General features: G+C 58.7%; 1 protein-coding gene across 2 annotated transcripts in view; it reads right to left on the bottom strand.

Moving 5' to 3' along the window:
• ANK2 (ankyrin 2) overlaps positions 1-17743 on the bottom strand; it is a 139993-nt gene extending 122250 nt beyond the window's left edge. For both annotated transcript variants that reach the window (XM_054717076.1, XM_054717075.1), the window contains exons 1-3: positions 17609-17743; positions 9551-9652; positions 966-1064 (exon numbers count right to left, since the gene is read on the bottom strand). In XM_054717076.1, the coding sequence (XP_054573051.1) occupies positions 966-1064; positions 9551-9652; positions 17609-17743 (336 nt within the window). The remainder of the gene's footprint in view (positions 1-965; positions 1065-9550; positions 9653-17608) is intronic.
• Positions 17744-19402: the final 1659 nt, after the last annotated feature.

The raw sequence follows: 19402 nt of genomic DNA, 5'->3' as shown, positions 1-19402 counted from the left end.
CCCACAACCATTGTGCTCACACTCTAGCCGAGCAGCACGCTTAATTCTCACTGGCTACTGTTTTCTGCCAAATTAAAATTCCACCTTCTAAAGGCAAAGATGGGTCACCACTGGTGACATTGTTAAAAATAACTGTTGCCGAAACTGGTTTGGCTCAGTGGATAGAGTGTCGGCCTGCGGACTGAAAGGTCCTGGGTTCGATTCCAGTCGGGGGCATGTACCTTGGTTGCGGGCACATCCCCAGTGGGGGGTGTGCAGGAGGCAGCTGATTGATGTTTCTCTCTCATCAATGTTTCTAACTCTCTATCCCTCTCTCTTCCTCTCTGTAAAAAATCAATAAAATATAAAAAAAATAAATAAAAAAAATAACTGTTGTTTCTGAAATGACTCCCCGGTGGCCAGGCTCACAATGTCCCGGCAAAGGCAGTCAGCAAGGAGGCACATCCCTAGTCCCAGCCTCTGCACACGCCCGTGAGCGCGTCCACTCCCCTTACACCCGGGCCAAGACCTAGTGTTACCGTGACAACTCAGTCCATGGCCCCAAGCTCTTTTCCATTAGAGCATAAAGCACTCTGCAGACGCTCTCACCAGTTAAATGGATACATTAAAAATAGAACAATGTCATTAAAGCGTGAAAACTACTTGTTCATTTTCACTGAGATGTTGACCACATCAATTTATATTTTAAATGAATTAACCTTGGGGAAATAGTGCTTCTGTTTCTCCAGAGAATTATCTGCATCTCGTCTCTCTGTGAGGCAAAGGGAAAAGCTGAGCTGGTGGAAACCAGGGCCACGGGGTTCCGCGTCCGGCCTGACACTCCCCAATGCCATCACCCAAACTGCTGAGCCGCCCGGGAAGGGGCTGGCTGCAGCTCTGCCGGTTCAGAATCCCGGTCCCAGCAGCCCTGCGGTGTGTGCCGGGGAAGGGGCCTGCCACCCGCCGCTCCCCAGCAGGGTGCCTACCTTGGTGGCAGAGTCCACGGCCGACCCTCTGCCCAGCAGCTCCTGCACCAGCCCCACGTGCCCCTCCTTGGCCGCCAGGTGGAGGGCGTTGAGTCCATTCTGCAAGAGAAGAGATGGCCTCAGGGGGGGGGCCGCTGATCCCCAGCCCAGGGTCACTCTCTGAGCATCAGCTGGAAGCTGCTAAGTTCAGAGACCACGTTCGGTGGTTTGATCCAGAGGCAAAGAAGTAAATGCACAGTCATCAGAAAGGTGGATTCAGCAACAGCATGTAAACAAACTTTTCTTTAAAAAACTAAGATACCCAAATCCTTTCACACTGGAGAGAGAGAGAGAGAGAGAGAGAGAGAGAGCGAGAGGGCGTGGCTCCGCATCACTCATAGTGCCAACCAGAAATAAAACGGCAGCCCGGACAGCTTTACATAACCCTCTGTGACACCTGGGGAGAAGTGTCCTTTTCACAAAACATGACAAAAGAGCTAACGGACAGTTTCTCAGCTCACACAGCCTTGCAAAGCCCATCTTGTACTGAAGGGACACTGAGCCTATACTATGTTGCTAATGGGTCTTGCATTCTTTTTTCAGCTTAAATGTATGTTATAATCTCTGATTGGACTGTAATGTCTGGCTCCCTCCCACCGACCCAGGTTCCTAAAGACTCGGTGACTCGCCACAGCACTCTGGAAAACGCGTGGCCGCCGCCGATGAACCCGATGAGTCAGACATCTGCTGGCCGTCCTGTCACGCGCGTAGAGAGCCAGGCACGGGTACAAGTTGCTTTGTGGCAAATTCCCTGTTTGCAGTCATTGCACGGCTTACGCGGAATGGTTTTCCCCTGACTTTATATTTGGCTCAAAAATAGTGATTTGTTTGTCTTCTTTGCCAAACACAGTACTTAACTCGGAGGAGCTGATACGGTTGCACTAACGCTTCTGCGGGTGTAAGTGGGAGCCGGCCAGCCCTGGCATTGGCCCTCTGGAGGTGAATGTAGTAACGGTACGAACCCGAGTCCTCGGAAACAGCCAGCAAAGAGTCATCGAGCTCTTATGTGAGCAAAGTCCCCGGGGCCGGCAGGTCCACGTCCCGGGCACGGCGCGCGCCTGACTCGGCCGCGCTTGGGAGTGGATGTACCGCGCTGTTACACACAAGGCTCGGTGCTGCTGGGAGACCACCAGGCGCACTGCACCACCTCAACGGGCAGCGTTTTCCTTCTCTGACGGTTTTACGAAGGACACGGTTCCGCTTTGTTCACAATCGGACTTCATTCACAACAAGCTCTAGGCACCATTCCTCTTGCTGATTTTTTGAGCTCTTTTGCCCACCGACTGCTTGTCTAGGACCGTGTGTGCCGGAGACCGATCACTGTCTCACTAGCAGAGAGGTGTGGACAAGGAACCCGGAAGGCTGGTCAACCTTGAAGCTCTGAAAGGCCAGAGCCACCCACTCCCTATCCAATTGAGACAATGGTAACTGAGGCAGCTTCCCCACCACATAACCATGTAAATCCTCACTGATCAGATAGTCTGCCTGGTACTGGAATTACTGGTCTAAGGGCCATGGGTGTATCCCAAACCTGAACAAAAGGGATGGCGAGGCCAAACAAGGCGTAGTCCTCCCGCCTGGCCCCCAATGTCCCCAAATTAATACTTTTCTAGTCTCTTTCACTTGTGTGCGGCCTTCTCCAGAACCCGAACCGGAACCGGAACCCTGAACCACGCGGGACGTGAAAGAGGCTCCCACCCATGTGAAACCTCAGGTAGAACAGGGAGCCCATGCAGTGTTTACGGAGCCACTCAAGTGTTAGCTCCAGCTCTGGCACGTCCAGAAAAGATGTGGGGTGGTCCATCGGGACGAGCTGGGGCACGCACCTAGGACACAGTGGAACATACGTGAAGGTTAAATGTTTGCATCAAAATCCATTAAACTCCTTTGCATCCTAATACAAACCCATAACCAATACAGATCCATCAGCTTTGGTATCTGCTAGCACCCCAAGGTGTCCGATGCAGGTGCCGGGTTCTCCGGGGAAGCAACGCGCATGACAGGGATTCTGTCCCCAAAGAGCCCAGATACTGATCACTAAACGCTCGACGGGCACCTGTTCCCTGGTGGACACGGGCCTGCAGTTGCTTTAAACCTCCGGCTCCTCTACCCGTTAACCCCACATGTCGAGCGAAGGGTCCCCAACCTGTCCGGTGCATCTGAGAAACGCGCAGCTACCTTACAGGACCGCCTTCATTATGCGAAGTAAACATCGGAGGGGCGATTGAAATAGTGGCGTTTCTGGAAAATACCAGGAGATGCAGAGCAAATGCACACCAAAGGGTAACGAGAGAGAAGGGAGAGTGAAGCTCGGCCCGGACTCCACCTCCCTCTCTGGGCCCCCGAGCGGCTGAGGTCACGAGGGAGCCACGCCCACAGCAGAGGCAGGTCCTGACGGAATGCTGTGGGCTGCGTCACTGTGCCATCGGCATCCGTGACTTTGGTAAGAACTCAGCTCCACGACGGCGGGGAGAAAGCAAACGCAAACCAGAAACGACCGGGGGGGCACCAGCCAGCCGGCTGCACCCGCCCGCCTCCCGGGGCGGCGGCTCGAGCTCGGAGCGCACGCCGCGGTGGGAGCGAGGGTTCACTCTGCTTCCTGCGGACCAGGAACCGCAAGGCACGCCCCCGTCACCTCCGCCGACACCACTGAACTGGTCTCGGGGCCTCTGGCGGGTTCCCAGGGGCTCCCGATGTAACAAAGTGAACCACGCTGAGGTGGCCACGAGGAAACGTGTTTTATTAGTGAGTTATCCCCACGGGCCAAGGCTTTCTTCATTCCCAAACGATGACTTGGTAACGAGGTACTGGCTAAGCCTCCGCCCGTTTACACATATTCCCTGCGAGCCCGGGCAGGTGGTGGCGCGACAGGCATTTCATCGGGAAAGGGGCACAGGACCACCTCAAGGCGCCACTCGTGGGTCTGTGCGGGCCGCGCCCCGCGCCGCGGAGGCCACCGTCCCTCCCCATGCCGGGCCCAGCAAATGCTTCCGTCCTGCGGTCCCCCAGATACAGAGCGGCCTCGACTGGTGGTGAGTCAGCCTGGGGGGGAGAGTGAAACTCCAAAACCCTAACCAGGTCCGCGGGACGGGGCCAATGGCTGGAAACCCGCGTTCCCGACTGTTGGCGGCGATGGGAAGATGGTCATCAGGGCTGGCAACGGCCCCCGCCCGTCAGCACCTCTCTCAACAGGCACAGACAAAGGGAAAAGGGCGCATGCGGGGCAGGTGCTTTCAGTTTATTTTTTGGTGGAACTTCCATATACACACGTGTCTCTGTGTTTATGTGTGCATAACTGTGTGTGCAAGTCTGTGTGTTTATGTGTCATCTGTGTGCACACATGTCTGTTTATGCATGTATGTGTGCACACACGTCTATGTGTTTAAGTGTGCATGTGTGTCTGTGTGCACACGTGTCTGTGCACTTATGTGTGCATCTCTGGTGTGTGCATGCGTGCCTGTGCGTTTATGTGTGCATCTGTGCGTGTGTGTGTGCATGCGTGCTCTGGGCTGCATAAAAACTAAGGAAGTTTAGGCAACACCCGGGATGTGAGGGCACCTTGGAAACCAGACGTCCTTTCGGAGCCGGTAGGTCACAGCGGCTGCTCTCCAGCTCCTCGGGGTGGGGGGTGGGGGGGGGGGGATACGGTTGCTTACTTGGATTTCCTGAACTTACTCCCATCTTAGACGCGTGCCGGGATGCAAGCGGAGTGGCGATGGGTGGAGAAGAGTCCTTCCTGCCGACGGTGTTTCCTAAGCCCCAGGTGGCACAGCCTCGTCCCATCCCTGGAAGGTTCTAGGGTCTGGCTCACGGCCCTTCCTCCAACATGGAGCAGGTGGTTCCCGAATCTCGACCGTCAGGCCCTGCTCCTCAGGCAATGGACCTTCCCTCTCCCGCCTCACCGCTCACTTCCATCGTGGGACTCGAGACCTAGTCACTTCAGTGCCAGCACCTCCCTCCAGGGCCTCGGCTCCCCGCAGCGACCCTTCACCTCCGTGCACTTTCCTCCACCCTCCGGTCCCAGGGCACAGCCCTCGCTGGGCGGGCACTCCCCACAGGAAGCTCACCTCCGCTCCCACCCCGGCCCCGGGCAGGCGCTCTCGGGCGCCATTGCTAACCCAGAGCCCCGGCCGCACGGAACTGACTCCGGGGCCCAAGCCCAGCACGCGGCCACGGAAGCACCGCGAGCCAGCTGGTGAGCCCCGCGGAGCCCGCACCACCTCCACTCCTGCGCTGTAGCCCAGCACTCCCCCCCCAGAGGGCCCCCCCCACCTCTCTCCTGCCCCATCACCTCTGCATCCTCTCAGCGCATGACCTTGACTCGATTCCACTGACAAAGCAGAGCGACTGTAGGAACGTGTCCCACACGTCCCGCCTCACCCGCAGGCCTGCCCTTCCCGACCCGCCGCTTCCCAGCAGAGCCCAGCTCCCACGGACACACGGGCCGTGTGCGAAGCCGGTCAGAACCCGCGTGAAAATGCGGCGTTACTGTGAGGGTGTCACCTGCTCACCCGGCTGCACAACCTCTCTGGGCCCCTGGGGACCTCTGTGACCCACACCCCGCTGACCTCGGCGCGGCCGCCTGCACTCCCCGCCGCCGCACCGCGTCCGAGGAGCCGGCTGCCCGGCACACGGCTGGGAGGGCCAGGCTCCAGCACCGCTTCCAGCGTGACCTCCAGGCATGGCCTGAGCTCCGAGTCACGGCTGTGAGCAGGCGACCGAGCCCCGGCGGGCGCCCCTTCCTCCTCAGGAGCACCCACGTTCCTGGGGACGGAGCACGGGCCTCGCCGTCCACCTTGGAGGAAGAAGAGCAGGACGCGGCTGGCGCCCTGCACCTTCACAGCCGCAGCGAAAGGTCAGGGAGAACCAGGACCCCTGAGGGACCGCGGACCTCTCGTGTGAGACCCGGGACAGGCCCAACGCGACGGGGACTCTCCGCACGGGCACCGCGGGGCCGGGACGTGCTTCCCGCAGTGAGCACTGTCTCCACGTGGGCCGGACTGAGCACGGGGCTGGCGGCGACCCGCCACCGGCTCCCTGTCCGCCGGCAGCCGCCCGCCTATGGAAAGGTTAGTCCGCCTTTCAGCCTGGGCGTTGGCCTCGCGTGTGAGCGGCCACTGAGCAAGTACGAAGGGCGCGTGTACACGAGACTCGGGAACAGGCAGCAAATGCGAGCACTCACCCTCTTTCTGAAAGAAATGAGCTCACAAGACATGCACGCTGCTAGTTTAATCTTTCCAAGAAAGTAACACTGAGCAGATTTGTAGCCATTTGGAAAAGAAAAATGAAAACGTGAAGTTTTTTGTTAAATGTATCGTCTTGTGCCAAATTTATGAATTTTCCCCATAAACCTTAAGTGATTTGAAACCAAATGGTAATTTTGGATTCAATTTGAAAATTCTCATAGTAGCTATAAGGCAATTTTATAAAGAAAAATATGTTCACCCACATTTCAGTCCAGGAACCTCGGCTCGCCCACGCAAGCGGTATTCTGGCGAGCCGGTGCGCCCGCCGCCTGCATTGAGAAACGCCCCCACAATCTCCGGCTCACCAGCAAAACGGGGTGACTCCTTCTCCTCCCCATGCCCAGGGAGCTCTGAGCCTGCCCTTGGTGAAGAGCAGCCATCCTTTCGCCCAGCGCTGCCTCGCTGCCCTTCGGGAGGCATTTCCTGTCTGTCACGGGGCTGGGGCTGCAGCAGTCCCGGCGGGCGCGCTCTGACCTCACGGTCCCTTCTACCACCCAGCACGCTCACCTACGGTGAATCGAGTTCGTTTCAGACGAGCAATGGGAGATTAGAAATGAGACTGGAGTGCCCGGCCAGCATGGCTCAGCGCTTGAGCGTTGACCTATGAACCAGGACTGTGAGCCAGGAGGTCACAGTTCGATTCCCGGTCGGGGCACAGGCCCAGGTTGTGGGCTCGATCCCCAGTGCGGGGCGTGCAGGAGGCAGCGGATCCATGCCTCTCTCTCAGCATGGATGTTCCTCTCTCTCCCCTCTCCCTTCCTCTCTGAAATCAGTAGAAATATATGTTACAAATGAGGTTGGAGCCTGACCCGGAAGGCGGCCCCGCTGTACACTTTGCGGGCAGACCCGGGCATCTCAGGCGGATGTGTTCTCCTGTGGGAGGAAGCGTGGCCGGGGAGCGGACAGGACCCGGGACCCCGGGACACCTCACTGCTCACGGGCTTGGAGTCTACGTTGTAAACCCGGTCGGAGGCCTCCCTCCCGCGCTGGTCTCTGCAGGAAGGCCACGTGTGAAGCCCTCAGCAGAAAGCTGCTACACGGCAGCTAATTCGCTAACCTGAGTCCCTGGTTCCCTGCTCCTTCCTTGACGTACATTCCTGCACAGCAATAAGCAAGGACCGACCCCAGACGACAAGTTCACGTCATCCTAGCAAACGCAGGTGACGAGGAACAGTCTCCTGTTCTGTGTGCAGGTCCATTTTAACTTGTTGATCCTTGGTGAATTACATGCAGTGATGGCAACGAGGCACGCAGCCCACAGACAGTCCTTGTTCGTATTTCATACTCTACACGGCACCTGGGGCGGGGAGGGGGAACGTATTCCTGTTGTCTTGTGCTGGAGATGAGGAGGATACTTTCTGGGCCCCGGCTGGTGTGGCTCAGTGGATAGAGTGTCGGCCTGCGGACTGAAGCGTCCCGGGTTTGATTCCAGTCAAGGGCACATGCTCAGGCTGCGGGCCAATCCCCAGTGTGGGGCGTGCAGGACTCAGCCGATCCACGACTCTCTCTCATCACTGATGTCTCTCTCCCCCTCTCCCTTCCCCTCTGAAGTCAACAGAAACACATACATTTCTAAAAGAGGGCCCTTTCTGGGTTGTAATGACTCTGACAGGGAGAACGAGCTTAGACTGGAGCCTCTGGTCTCCGTTGTGTGTGGTCGCATGACATCATGCTACCTTCTCACACACACACACGCACACTCATGTTCTCTTCTGGAACGCGCTGGCGACTGTGGCCACGGCGAGGGAATTACGTCAGGCCGCTAACAACCTCTGAGGACTCAGACGTTTCTGGTCATAAAGCAAACGGAGTCTTTTCTGCGGAGAAATTATTTTTTCTAAAAACACCCTGAGATCTTTCCTACAATCAAATCTTCAGGCTATACCTCGGGGGAGGGGCTCAGTGTGCTGAGGTGACTTTGTCTTCCCCGGGCTCCCCCTGGCATTTTGGAATAATTTTTACCTAAAAGAACGGATGGTTTCATTGTCTACTCTCTAGCAAACTGAGAAAGTTAATGAATTAACATTAAAACTGGGGGAATGTTTTTAATATACTTTTAAAAAACCTAAGGTAACATGTGAAAATTATAAACCATCTCGTACTCAATCCCCGAGGCATTGGTGGAAGTGGTTTGTGCACCCACGGGGGACTTGGATCCTCTTTCTCTATTAAAGTAACTAATTAGTACCTAAAGGTCAAGTTATTTGTTCAGAAGGACCCTGAAAACATAGCCAATAAGACTCGTGGTGGGAAATCAGATGATTAAGAGGTGCAGACACAGGATATGATCTTATATTTGGGACAAAGGACTTAGGCCGGTTCCGGCCAGTGCTGAGCTGGGGAGACCCAGGGCTCGGTCTCACCCACGCGGAAACAAAAGCACCGCTGGTCCCACGGGCCTCCTGCCAGGGACCAAGGACGTGGCAGCTCCCAGCGAGCGCAACAGCGGAGCCTGAGCGTCCACCCGGGGCTCTCGCCAGCTCCCTGCCCCCTCGGCCCCACGGGAGTGACCCCAGGACCGGTGACGGGGCCTGTCGTGCCACACGTAAGTCAGAGAAGACGCCTCCGTTCACTTAGAATCAGCCAGGACTGCCCCTCCCCAGCAGCTCTTCCAAGCGTGCGCACGCACACGCACACACATATACACAGGCACACACACATACACATGTGCACACACATGCACACACCAGCATCACCCACGCTCAGCGCACCCCACAGAGCACTGGAGGCACCGACCCTTAACTTCCCGGCATGGAAACCTCGGGCCGTCAGCGCAGAACCCTCCGCACCCCTGCGACCCAGCACCGTCCCAAACGGGGGCTTTGTCTACAGCCCTGTCGACGGGACACCATGGATAGATTTCAGACACGTCACTTCAGCCAGTGGCTTCAGCCTCTCTCACTCTAATCCACATTTTAAAACACGTTGGGGGAGGGACGTTTATTTCACCCTCTCCTTTCTCTATCCCCGTCGGCAGCAGCGTGACCCGGCGTGCAAGGCTGCAGCAGAGGAATAAGGAGCCGGCCTGGTGCCTGGCCGGTGCCAAATGGGACGAGAACATCATTCTGCATCCACACTGCGTCCAGCCAGACGGCCGATCGGGTCGCAGACAGACTGACCGCCGACGGCCACTGCCGACCTCCTTTCCCAGCAGCCTCAGCCTAGACACGCGTGTCTGAGGCCGCAGACGTCGGCTAGGGGGGAACTGGCCTGCGTAAGCCTGGGTCCCCCACAGGAAACTCAGCCTGGGCCGTGACGACGCCCGGAGGCGTGTCCCGGGCCCGCTCCCCGAGCGCCTACCTGGTTGCAGGTGTTGATGTCCACGCCGCCCTTCAGGAACTCCACCACCTTGTCCAGGTTGCCGGCGCGGGCCGCACGCAGGAAGCTGGCATTGCTGTCCGACTGCGGGAGAAGGAGAGGACCCTGCGTGAGCCACTGACCGGATCACAACCAAAGGCCCTACACGTGGAGGCCTCTCTGCCGTGTGTCTGTGCCCAGTTCCCAGCACGGAGCAGGGGCCCTGCGTGGGGCGGGACCTTCCGGTATTCCTGGGGAGTTCGAGGACATCAGCATCCAGGGACCCGCACTCGGCGGTGTCAGGGTATAGACACGAAAACGAAAATGCCGGTCACACGTGAAGACGGATTCCCCGCGCCCCCATGCCTGTGCTGCTCAGTGTGGCAGGTGCCCCGGCTGTAGGCGGAGCCTCGCGTCCAGCTGACGGAATCGGGGCCTAAAAGACTCAGAGCCACCGGCCGCCTCATCCTCGGCCCGGCCTGTCTTTCAGAGGGTCTGGGTGTGGTCACCAGCGGCCACCTGTCCCGTCTCCAGGAGCAGAGGCCCCGAGGGCGGCCCTCAGAGGTGTGGCCTGGGCCCTGGCAATGCTGTGTCCCCAGCGATTCGGGGAAAACGAGATTTGATTTCAGCCAGGCCAGCATGGCTCAGTGGTTGGGCGTCAACCCAGGAGCCAGGAGGTCACTGGTTCGATTCCCGGTCAGGGCACATGCCCGGGTGGCGGGCTCGATCCCGTGTGGGGCGTGCAGGAGGCAGCCGATCCATGAAGTTCCTGTCTCATCACTGATGTTTCCACCTCTCTCCCTCTCCCTTCCTCTCTCTCAGTATCAGACAGAATTCTGGCCCCTGACACACCCTGAACGGGGGAGGCTGGTCCCCGGGGAGGCTGCTTTCTGGGTCCTCGCCTCCCCCACGCTCCCCTCCACCCTGAGCAGGAGGACCGCTGGCCCCCCCTCCCCCACCCTCCCCGGGAGGGCCCCTCACGGGCTCTCACGCCTGATGTCCCGGAGGGGAAGAACCCGGCAGGGGCCCGAGAACCTCACGCGTCGGTGCGATTCCCACGGCCCCCAGAGCGGGGGCAGCTAAAGAGGGGGCCCCGGGGGAGGCGGCCCTCCGCCCGGCACTGCCGCCCCGGACAACGGGCTAGGCGGGGCGCGTGCTTCCCCCTGGGTTCCCGGGGGCTACGGGGACGCGGAGAGCGAGACTCGAGCGGTTTCTCCCACGAGAAGCCCTGGGCGCACAGGACTCACAGGTGGAGACCGAACCCCAGGACTAAACCGCCTCACGTTCACCCACGTGCCACACGGGCCTCCTATTCGGTCTCGGGTGCCCTGCCCAGGTGACGGTGCCCGAGTCTGCTGTCTGGGATCAGATCAGCTCTTTAGACAGGACCAGGGTGTGCCCAGTGCCCACCGTCCCCTTCGCCCTCAGGGCTGTGCCCATGACAACCCCGAGCACCCCAGCACCCCCGGGCACACCTGAGCAGTGACTGAGCACCCCAGCACCCCCGAGCACTCCTGAGCACCCCCGGACACACCTGAGCACCCCCGAGCCCTCCTGAGCACCCCCAAGCACACCTGAGCACCCCCGAGCACACCTGAGCACCCCCAAGTACACCTGAGCACCCCCGGGCACACCTGAGCACCCCCAAGTACACCTGAGCACCCCCGGGCACTCCTGAGCACCCCCGAGCACTCCTGAGCACCCCCAAGTACACCTGAGCACCCCCAAGTACACCTGAGCACCCCCGGGCACTCCTGAGCACCCCCGGGCACACCTGAGCACCCCCGAGCACACCTGAGCACCCCCGGGCACACCTGAGCACCCCCGAGCCCTCCTGAGCACCCCCGAGCACACCTGAGCACCCCCAAGTACACCTGAGCACCCCTAAGTACACCTGAGCACCCCCGGGCACACCTGAGCACCCCCAAGTACACCTGAGCACCCCGAGCCCTCCTGAGCACCCCCGGGCACTCCTGAGCACCCCCGGGCACTCCTGAGCACCCCCGAGCACACCTGAGCACCCCCGGGCACACCTGAGCACCCCCGGGCACACCTGAGCACCCCCGAGCCCTCCTGAGCACCCCTTAGCACACCTGAGACGCGCAGTGACCGAGCTGTGACTCATGGACAAGCGCCCACCTGGGACGTTATGTTTCAGTTTGCAGCGAACCCTAAATTCCTGGGAGGTTTCCCACCTGCGGGATTCTGGCCACAGCACGCAGCAGTGAAACCTAAACCTGTGTGGATGGCAACACCTCACAGGACACGTGATTTACTGTAGAACAACACAAACGAGTGACATGGGGCAGCCACAGAGAGAAAGTATGACAATGCTATTTCCCAAAGGTAGTTCTTAAAAATAAATCTAGGTGCCGTACGTCAATGTCTAATCGCTAGGGTGTGTGCCTTAGACTAAAGGACATCAGACACCAAGCATAACTTAGGAAATAAATTAAACACATGTTAAGAGGAGATTGTGCCTAGAAAATGCTTCCAGCTTGGGTCCGAGGCTCGATGGTTACAGGGACGCTCACTGCGCGCTCACTGGGGCCGTGGGAGCGAGGGGTCCTGCGTTCCGTCACTCCACTCACGGTGACACACCAGGAAGGAGACGATTGCAACCCTATCACGTCTCAGGCGAGGAGGAGGCTGAGAGAGGCCAGGATCCACAGCACTTGGGGGAGAGGGGGGGGACCCACGCGCAATTGAGCGCGTTTCCCGGCCTCAGAGCGTCAGAGCCAAGTCACCCGGACGCCACCTGTGAGCTGCCGGTTCATGGGCTTGTGTGACACGGTCGCGCTCCGGGCTCAGGTACCCGCCAATCACGGCACTTGCTGAGCTGAGGCCCCGCCGACCGCCCGCGCCCCTACCGGCCGCACTCGCACTGGAGAGGCGATCTGCAGAGACAGGCTCTTCCAGAGGCCTCCCCAGGGTGGGGGGTCATGGTGCGCCCACCCATCAGGCCAGCCGGGTGTGTCTGCGCGGAAACTCAGGTCAGATGGAAGCCAGGAACCTGGCCCAGGCCGCTCCGTGGCCTCTACAAGCACAACACGAACAGGCAGAGACGGGAGCACCTGGCCCCCGAGGGAGGAATCATGGGCACCCCGCTGTGCAGGGTGAGGGGCCGGGGTCTGAGGCTTCCGGCCCCCCAGGAACACCCGAGGGACCTCTCGGAGCCTTCTCCGGGCCTGGGTGGCATCCAGGGCTGCTTTTGCTGCTGAAAATCACAAGTTTTCAAACTGCTTTTCTCTGTTCTGAGTCAAAATTCTACCGAGTAGAAGCAGGTCGCGGTGCAGCCACCGAGGGCTTTTCCCCAGAACGTCCCACGGCCCAGGGCCAGGGGCCAGGGCACAGGCAGCGCTGAGCCGCCCGGCCGCCCCGTCGGCCGGATTCGCCCAGAACCCGCTACGAGGCTCCGTTTTCCCAAAGTGAGGAAACGCACTGTAAATTCACGTCCAAGTGCGAAGGCGAGCAGAGGGTCCAGAACACAGATCCCAAGAACAAGGTGAGAAGTAGGCTTCAGGACGTATGCCTTGGCGGTGACGGTCTGCAGGGCACGGCGCCCGCCGCCCACACGGTCAGTCTGATGACAGCTTCGCACGGGGCTCGGGGTGACCCCCTCGGGCTGCGGCCTCCGGCCCCAGAGAGAGGAGGACCCGGGACGGGATGGCGGCGAGACACAGCGGCCTCCCGCGTGCTTCCCGCTGGTGCACAGAAGTTAAAAGCTACGTGTCCGGAGGGAAAGTGCTTCCCCAGGAGATGGTGTCTCCGGCGGTGCCCACTGGAAAGTGCAGGACGGGGAAACTGAGGCTCTGGGGAGCATCACAGCACATGTCCCCCAGCCTCCCCTGCTCTGCTGCCCGCGTCCCCACCGGGTGGCCCTGCTGCCCAGGGCTCTGACTGCGACGGGGACTCACGCCGAGCCCACAGGTGGGGCATGGCCCCCGCCCCCCACAGCGCTGAGGAAGAAAATTCCCTCTTAAACTCTTCCCGACCTCGTCCTGCCCTGGTACCTGAGGGTAGAAAAACAAGAACGCGTCCTAACACCCCGCAGGCGGGCACGGGGGGGGGGGCGGCAGGTGGGGAGGGAGCGGCGTCCCTCCAGGGCTCGGGGCAGGAATTAAATGAGGTGTGAAACTGTGGAGGGTTATTTGTTTGTTAATCCTCACCCGAAGGTACTTTTTCCATTGATTTTTAGAGAGAGTGGGAGGGAGGGGAGAGAGAGAGAGAAATATTGATGAGAGAGAGACACGCACCCTGCCCTGGGCCAGGGAACGGGGCCGACACTCTAACCACTGAGCCCACCGCCCAGGACTGAGGAGCCATTTTTTAAAGGAAATAACGATGCGTCATAGATACATGGATGCATGTGTGAAGCACATACCTTCTTCATAGGAAGCTGTTGAATGTCTTTTATTTCTGATAAAACACTCTTTCTCCTTTTATAAACCTGGGGAAACTGGATGTGACAAGTGGTTTTCAGAAAGGACAGCGTCGCAAACCTTCCTGCGAGCGTGTGTTTTGCTGGACGGCTGCGGCGGGGCTTCCCACCCATCTCCCTCATCAGCCCAACAACCCAGACACAAAGCGCAAACCTAACCCGTCTCCCCATCGTTTTCACCCATCACTCCTGCCCCGAGAGGCCGCTTTCTGTGTTTCTGGGCAAACGAGCAGACTTCGAGACTGAGGACAGGATGTGTTTACTGAGCAGTTGTTTCACTAGAATCCGGAGTCGCCCCGTATCTCGTTCATAACTGAGGTAGGTAAAGAGGGAAAAAACAGCCCAACATTTAAAATAAACGCGATGTTGGCAACATTTACACTTCATCAAAACCACTCTCGTGGCTCACGGCCTCTACTCTGGACCTGTCCATTCGCTCAAAGACACGGAAGTGACTCCGCTTCAGAGACACTGATTCCCACGCCCTCAGACGCGGGTTAAGGAAAGGCACAAACCGTGCCCTCAGAGTCGCAGGAGCCCGCACAAGCAGGAGGTGCGTGAGCTCTGGGAAGTGCAGCAGTCACAGTGCGGACGGTCCGACGTGCTGTGATGACGCCCCCATTCCAGGGGGAGACCTCTCGTCGGGAATGGAGGCACAGGAACAGCAGCAGGTACTTCCTGCGGCAAATGGGTTTCATGTTTCACCCGCTAAAAGCACATTAAGCCCAAAACAGCCACGGGAAGTGGGTGAGCATTACAGCAGGTCCGTGTGGGAAGGAAGCAATGTGGCCGCCAAGCCAGCTCACTCCAGGGGAGGGGCGTCCTGGGCTCCGTCACCCTGTGACCTTGGACAAGCCGCTGGACGGAGTGGGACTAAACTCGTTAAACGGAGCAGAAGAAAGGCTATGGAGGCTACTGCACAGTCCAGATAAGTAATTATGTTTGCTCGGGATGAGCTTCATTGTAAGAAAGTGTCATGGCTAGCATATCAGATACTGACTGCTTGTGTGATGATTATTCCTGTGTTCACAACGTAGTCTTTCACAGAATCTCTTTAAAATGCCACTATTGCATATTATTTTATTTTTTTTTTTTTAAATGTATTTTTATTAATTTTAGAGAGAAAGGGAGAGGGAGAGAGAGAGATAGAAACATCAATGATGAGAGAGAATCACTGATCAGCTGCCTCCTGCACGCCCCACACTGGGGATGGAGCCTGCAACTCGAGCATGTGCCCTCACCGGGAATTGAACCATGACTTCCTGGTTCATAGATCGATGCTCAACCACTGAGTCATGCTGGCCGGCCACCATTGCATTTTATGTACAACTTGCTATAGAGAATAATAATCCCAGGAAATATATGTTCCTTTATAGAATAACTAGAGACCCGGTGCACACAATTCATGCACGGGGGGGGGGGGGGGGGCAGGGGTTCCTCAGCCCAGCCTGCACCATCTCCAATATGGGACCCCTCTCACAATCCAGGACTGCTGGCTCCCAACCGCTTGCCTGCCTGCCTGCCTGCCTGATTGCCCCTAACCGCTTCTGCCTGCCAACCTGATCACCCCCTAACCACTCCCCTGCCAGGCAGATCAATGCCTAACTGCTCCCCTGCCGGCCCAATTGCCCCTAACTCCCATCCCCTGCCGGACTGGTCGCCCCTAACTGTCCCCTACAGGCCTGGTTGCCCCCAACTGCCCTCCTCTGCTGGCCTGGTCCCCCCCCAACTGTCCTCCCCTGCAGGCCTATCCCCCCCGCCAACTGCCCTCCCCTGCAGGCCTGGTCACCCCCAACTCCCCTCCTCTGCCAGCCAGGTCACCCCTCACTGCCCTCCCCTGCAGGCCTGGTCCCTCCCAACTTCCCTTCCCTGCTGGCCATCTTGTGTCCACATGGGGGCAGCCATCTTGTGTGTTGGAGTGATGGCCAATTTGCATATTGCCTCTTTATTACATAGGATTATTACATAGGATATGTTTCATGCAAGTGCCACCCACAGCACTCGGAATGGGTGCATGCCTGTTTTGAGCAGAAGGTTACAATGAAAGCGTCTTAGTCGCCAAGCGCTTTAAGCGGTTTTAGGAATGCCTTCTGCGCCTGTACCTCTGTTTAAATCTCAGAGCCTCTGGTCTCTTTGGGAGACTGATCTCCTGCAGCCGGCAAAGGCCCACAACTCGATGTGCTACGTGATGATTCCCTGGTCGCTAATGTAGTCGTGTTTCCCAGAAACGCTTACTGAGCCTCTGCGAGGTGCTGGGCACTCCGGAGGCATGGCAAAGACGTGGAGCTTCTGATACACACACCGCAGCGGGATGGACTCTCCCGAACCCGCCCTGATCGGAGGGCTTTCCCCGGATAGAGGCCAGTGTTGCTGCTGACCCCAAGGCTGAGTCTGCGGCCAGCCCACAGGGCTGCAAGCTGTGATGTCTGCAACCCGGAGGTGGAGCTGTCCCTGTGAGGTGGCCCGTCACTGTCCGTGCTGCGTCCCGGCCATGACACGGCTCTGGACCCCCACTGCGCCCCCCACAGCTGCCCATCTCGCTCATGGTGGGCTGGCAATTAGGGTGCACTTTCTCTCCCTGCTGTCCCGGGACCCAGGACTGCATCTGCCTCCAGGTGGGCTGCTGGCTGCCAGAGGGATGCTCTGAACACAGCCCCTGGCCTAGCGTGGCCCTTTCCGAGCTCGTGGTTTCGCTCCAAAGTAAGTAACCTGCAATGAGCCCAAAGTCCGGCTCCTGGCGGATCACAGACACACGTCACTCTCCAGCGAACGGGAAAATCAAGCTGTTTCAGGAAGGTCCTGGCCTCGCCCGACAGTAAAAAAACAAAACAAAAAACAGCAATAGGTCTTTGGAGCCATTTAAGGAACAGACCGACTCTGAATTATTCAAATCTGAAAGTTAACTTCAACATGTGATTGCTCAAGTTTTAAGCCTCTTCACAGAATAGTATCATCACGATCAGACAGCATGTAAAGGCCTTTCACTGGAGTTAGTCAAATATTAGACGTATTTATGGCCCGGTCGGCGTGGCTCAGTGGCTGAGCATCGACCTATGAACCAGGAGGTCAGGGTTCAATCCCCAGTCAGGGCACATGTCCAGGTTGTGGGCTCCATCCCCAGTCGGGGGCCTGCAGGAGGCAGCCGATGCATGATTCTCTCTCATCATTGATGTTTCTGTCTCTCTCTCCCTCTCCCTTCCTCTCTGAAATAAAAAATATATATACAAAAAAATAAGTCCTTACGGGATGAAGCTGGAGTTTCCAGTGAGCACGTGCTCAGAAAAGCAGCGGGAACCAGCATGATCCATACAGGGCGCAGAACCTGCAGCGAAACGTGGGTCCGTGTATAAACCTGTCCACAGTCACACACAGGCTCAGCTTTGGAGAAAACTTCACCTTGAAGAGACGGCATAGCTGCTTATCCCCAAACGGCACTGCCCAGCGAAACCAGAAGCGAGACCTGTGGTGCCGCAGCGTGCGGGGAGCGCCAGCTGCTGACTCAGCGCCCAGGTGACCGATCGCTGCGTCACACCAGGTTACTCCCTCCCAGGACGCGCAGGGACCTGACCAATGAGGTCCGCTAGGCCCTGACTCCTCCGCCCTGTCTGCTCAGCACTTACCCGCGCCCCCAGCTCCGGGGCGTCCTCGCTGGGGCAGCCGTAGTAGTCGGGGGCTCTGTCTGCCTCCTGCCAGTGCCCCGGGGCCTTCACGCTCTTGCTGGCGTGGCACGAGGGGCAGAGAGCAGCATTGCCCATCGCCCTGCACAGCTCCGGGTCAGTGGGCCCGCCCCCGCCCCCCGCGCTCGGTCCTGGGCCCCCCGGGGGACAGTCCTTGCAGATGGCCCCCGGCTCCCCTGCCCCGCGGCCCTGCACACCCCGCCCTGGGTCTCCCCATGTGGCCGACCGGCTGGTGCCAGGAGGACGGGGACCCAGCAACTGCAGGCCGCTCAGCGCCCACCTCCGGCCCAGCTGCGGCTATTTTTACACCCACCCGGCCAGCTATGCCGGCCAGCGGGGGGCGGGGTGTTGTTGTGCTTTTCGCCTGGGAGCCACTGCTGTACACACGGACTCCAGGGCCGGCGGCGCCGCTGTCTCCACGGAGAGCATCTGTGTTACCCAGAGAAGGCCCCTCGCGCTGCGCCCCCTCACAGGAACCCACGTGTGCTGGTGACCCCGCGACCCCGCGACCCCGCTCCAGCAGAGCAGACAGTTGCCTCTGTGATCGCTTAAGCCCAGAGGCGCCCACAGCCCCTTCTCAGGTTTAAGACACGGGGACCACAACGGGCCCCCGTGGCACTGGCAGGGGCGCTTCCAACTTCACAGACTGTCCGGTTTCCACGGTCATGACTGCGCTCACAGACTTCCCCCAAAAGTCAATGGAAAGAAGACCCTCCGGAGGATTAACAAAATAAAAGCTTTAAATCTTAAGGATGACAAATCGAAACTTTATTTGCAGGTTCGCAATGGCCACCCCTCTCAGCCTCTGAGACGTGGTAACGTCTGGGGCGGACTTCCCTGAAAAGAACCCGCAGAGGTCTGTTAGGAAGCCGGCCTGCCCCGGACGCACGATTGACGGCGGCCCCTCCCCCGCCCCCTCCACACGGGGAGCTGTCCTTCCCAGGAGAGCACTTGCTTTCTTTTTTAAAGGAAAATGTTAACATTATTTTATTTAGGTGAAGGGCACAGGAAATTCAGGTTTTCTTCATTTTTTTAATCTTTTTTGTCGGAAGTATTACATAGGTCTCCTTTTTCCGTTAACCTCTCCCAGCCCTCCCCCCCAGTCCCTCCCCCCCTTGTCTGGTCCATGGGTCATGCGTAGACACCCACAAGGTCTTTGGTTGATCTCTCCCCCGCCTTCCCTCGGAGGTTCCTCAGTCTGCCCATGCTTCTGTGTCTCTGGTCTCCCTCTGACCATCAGTTTATTTGTTGGTTCATTAGATCCCACATATGAGTGAGGTCATGTGATGGCTGTCTCTCTTTCTGCTCGGAGAATGAGCCACCCACACTCCTGCCCCCGGGCCGCCCGGGCCTCCAAGGGCACTGCCCCCACGGCACGGTTCACGCCTGAACGAGATGGGCAGAGCGAGCCTGAGGGCACACGCCCTGCCCCTGGGGTTGCCGGAACGTTCTGCTTCCCAACAGACAGACCGATGATTAACCCGACGCAAGTGAGCTGGAAACCACCCCCAAAAACAGCCTCCAGCCCAGGCTCTCCGCCTGATCAGGCCCAAGGCGGTGGTCAAACCGTTCCCAGCTGCCCGCCCCGTGGCTCACAGAGTGGCCGCCAGGCGGGCTTGTCACAGAGCCTGGGGGATGGGACTCCTGTGGACATGACTGTACATCAGCCAGTGGCCAGGTGAGCGAGGCCGGGCCGCACCCCTGCCCCACACGTGCCCTGACCCGGGACCTCCCAGG

The sequence above is a fragment of the Eptesicus fuscus genome, chromosome 6 (assembly GCF_027574615.1).
Source record: "Eptesicus fuscus isolate TK198812 chromosome 6, DD_ASM_mEF_20220401, whole genome shotgun sequence".
NCBI classification, from domain to species: Eukaryota; Metazoa; Chordata; class Mammalia; order Chiroptera; family Vespertilionidae; genus Eptesicus; species Eptesicus fuscus.
Note: the sequence above shows the minus strand (reverse complement) of the source record. Positions and strands in the feature narration are given on the sequence as shown.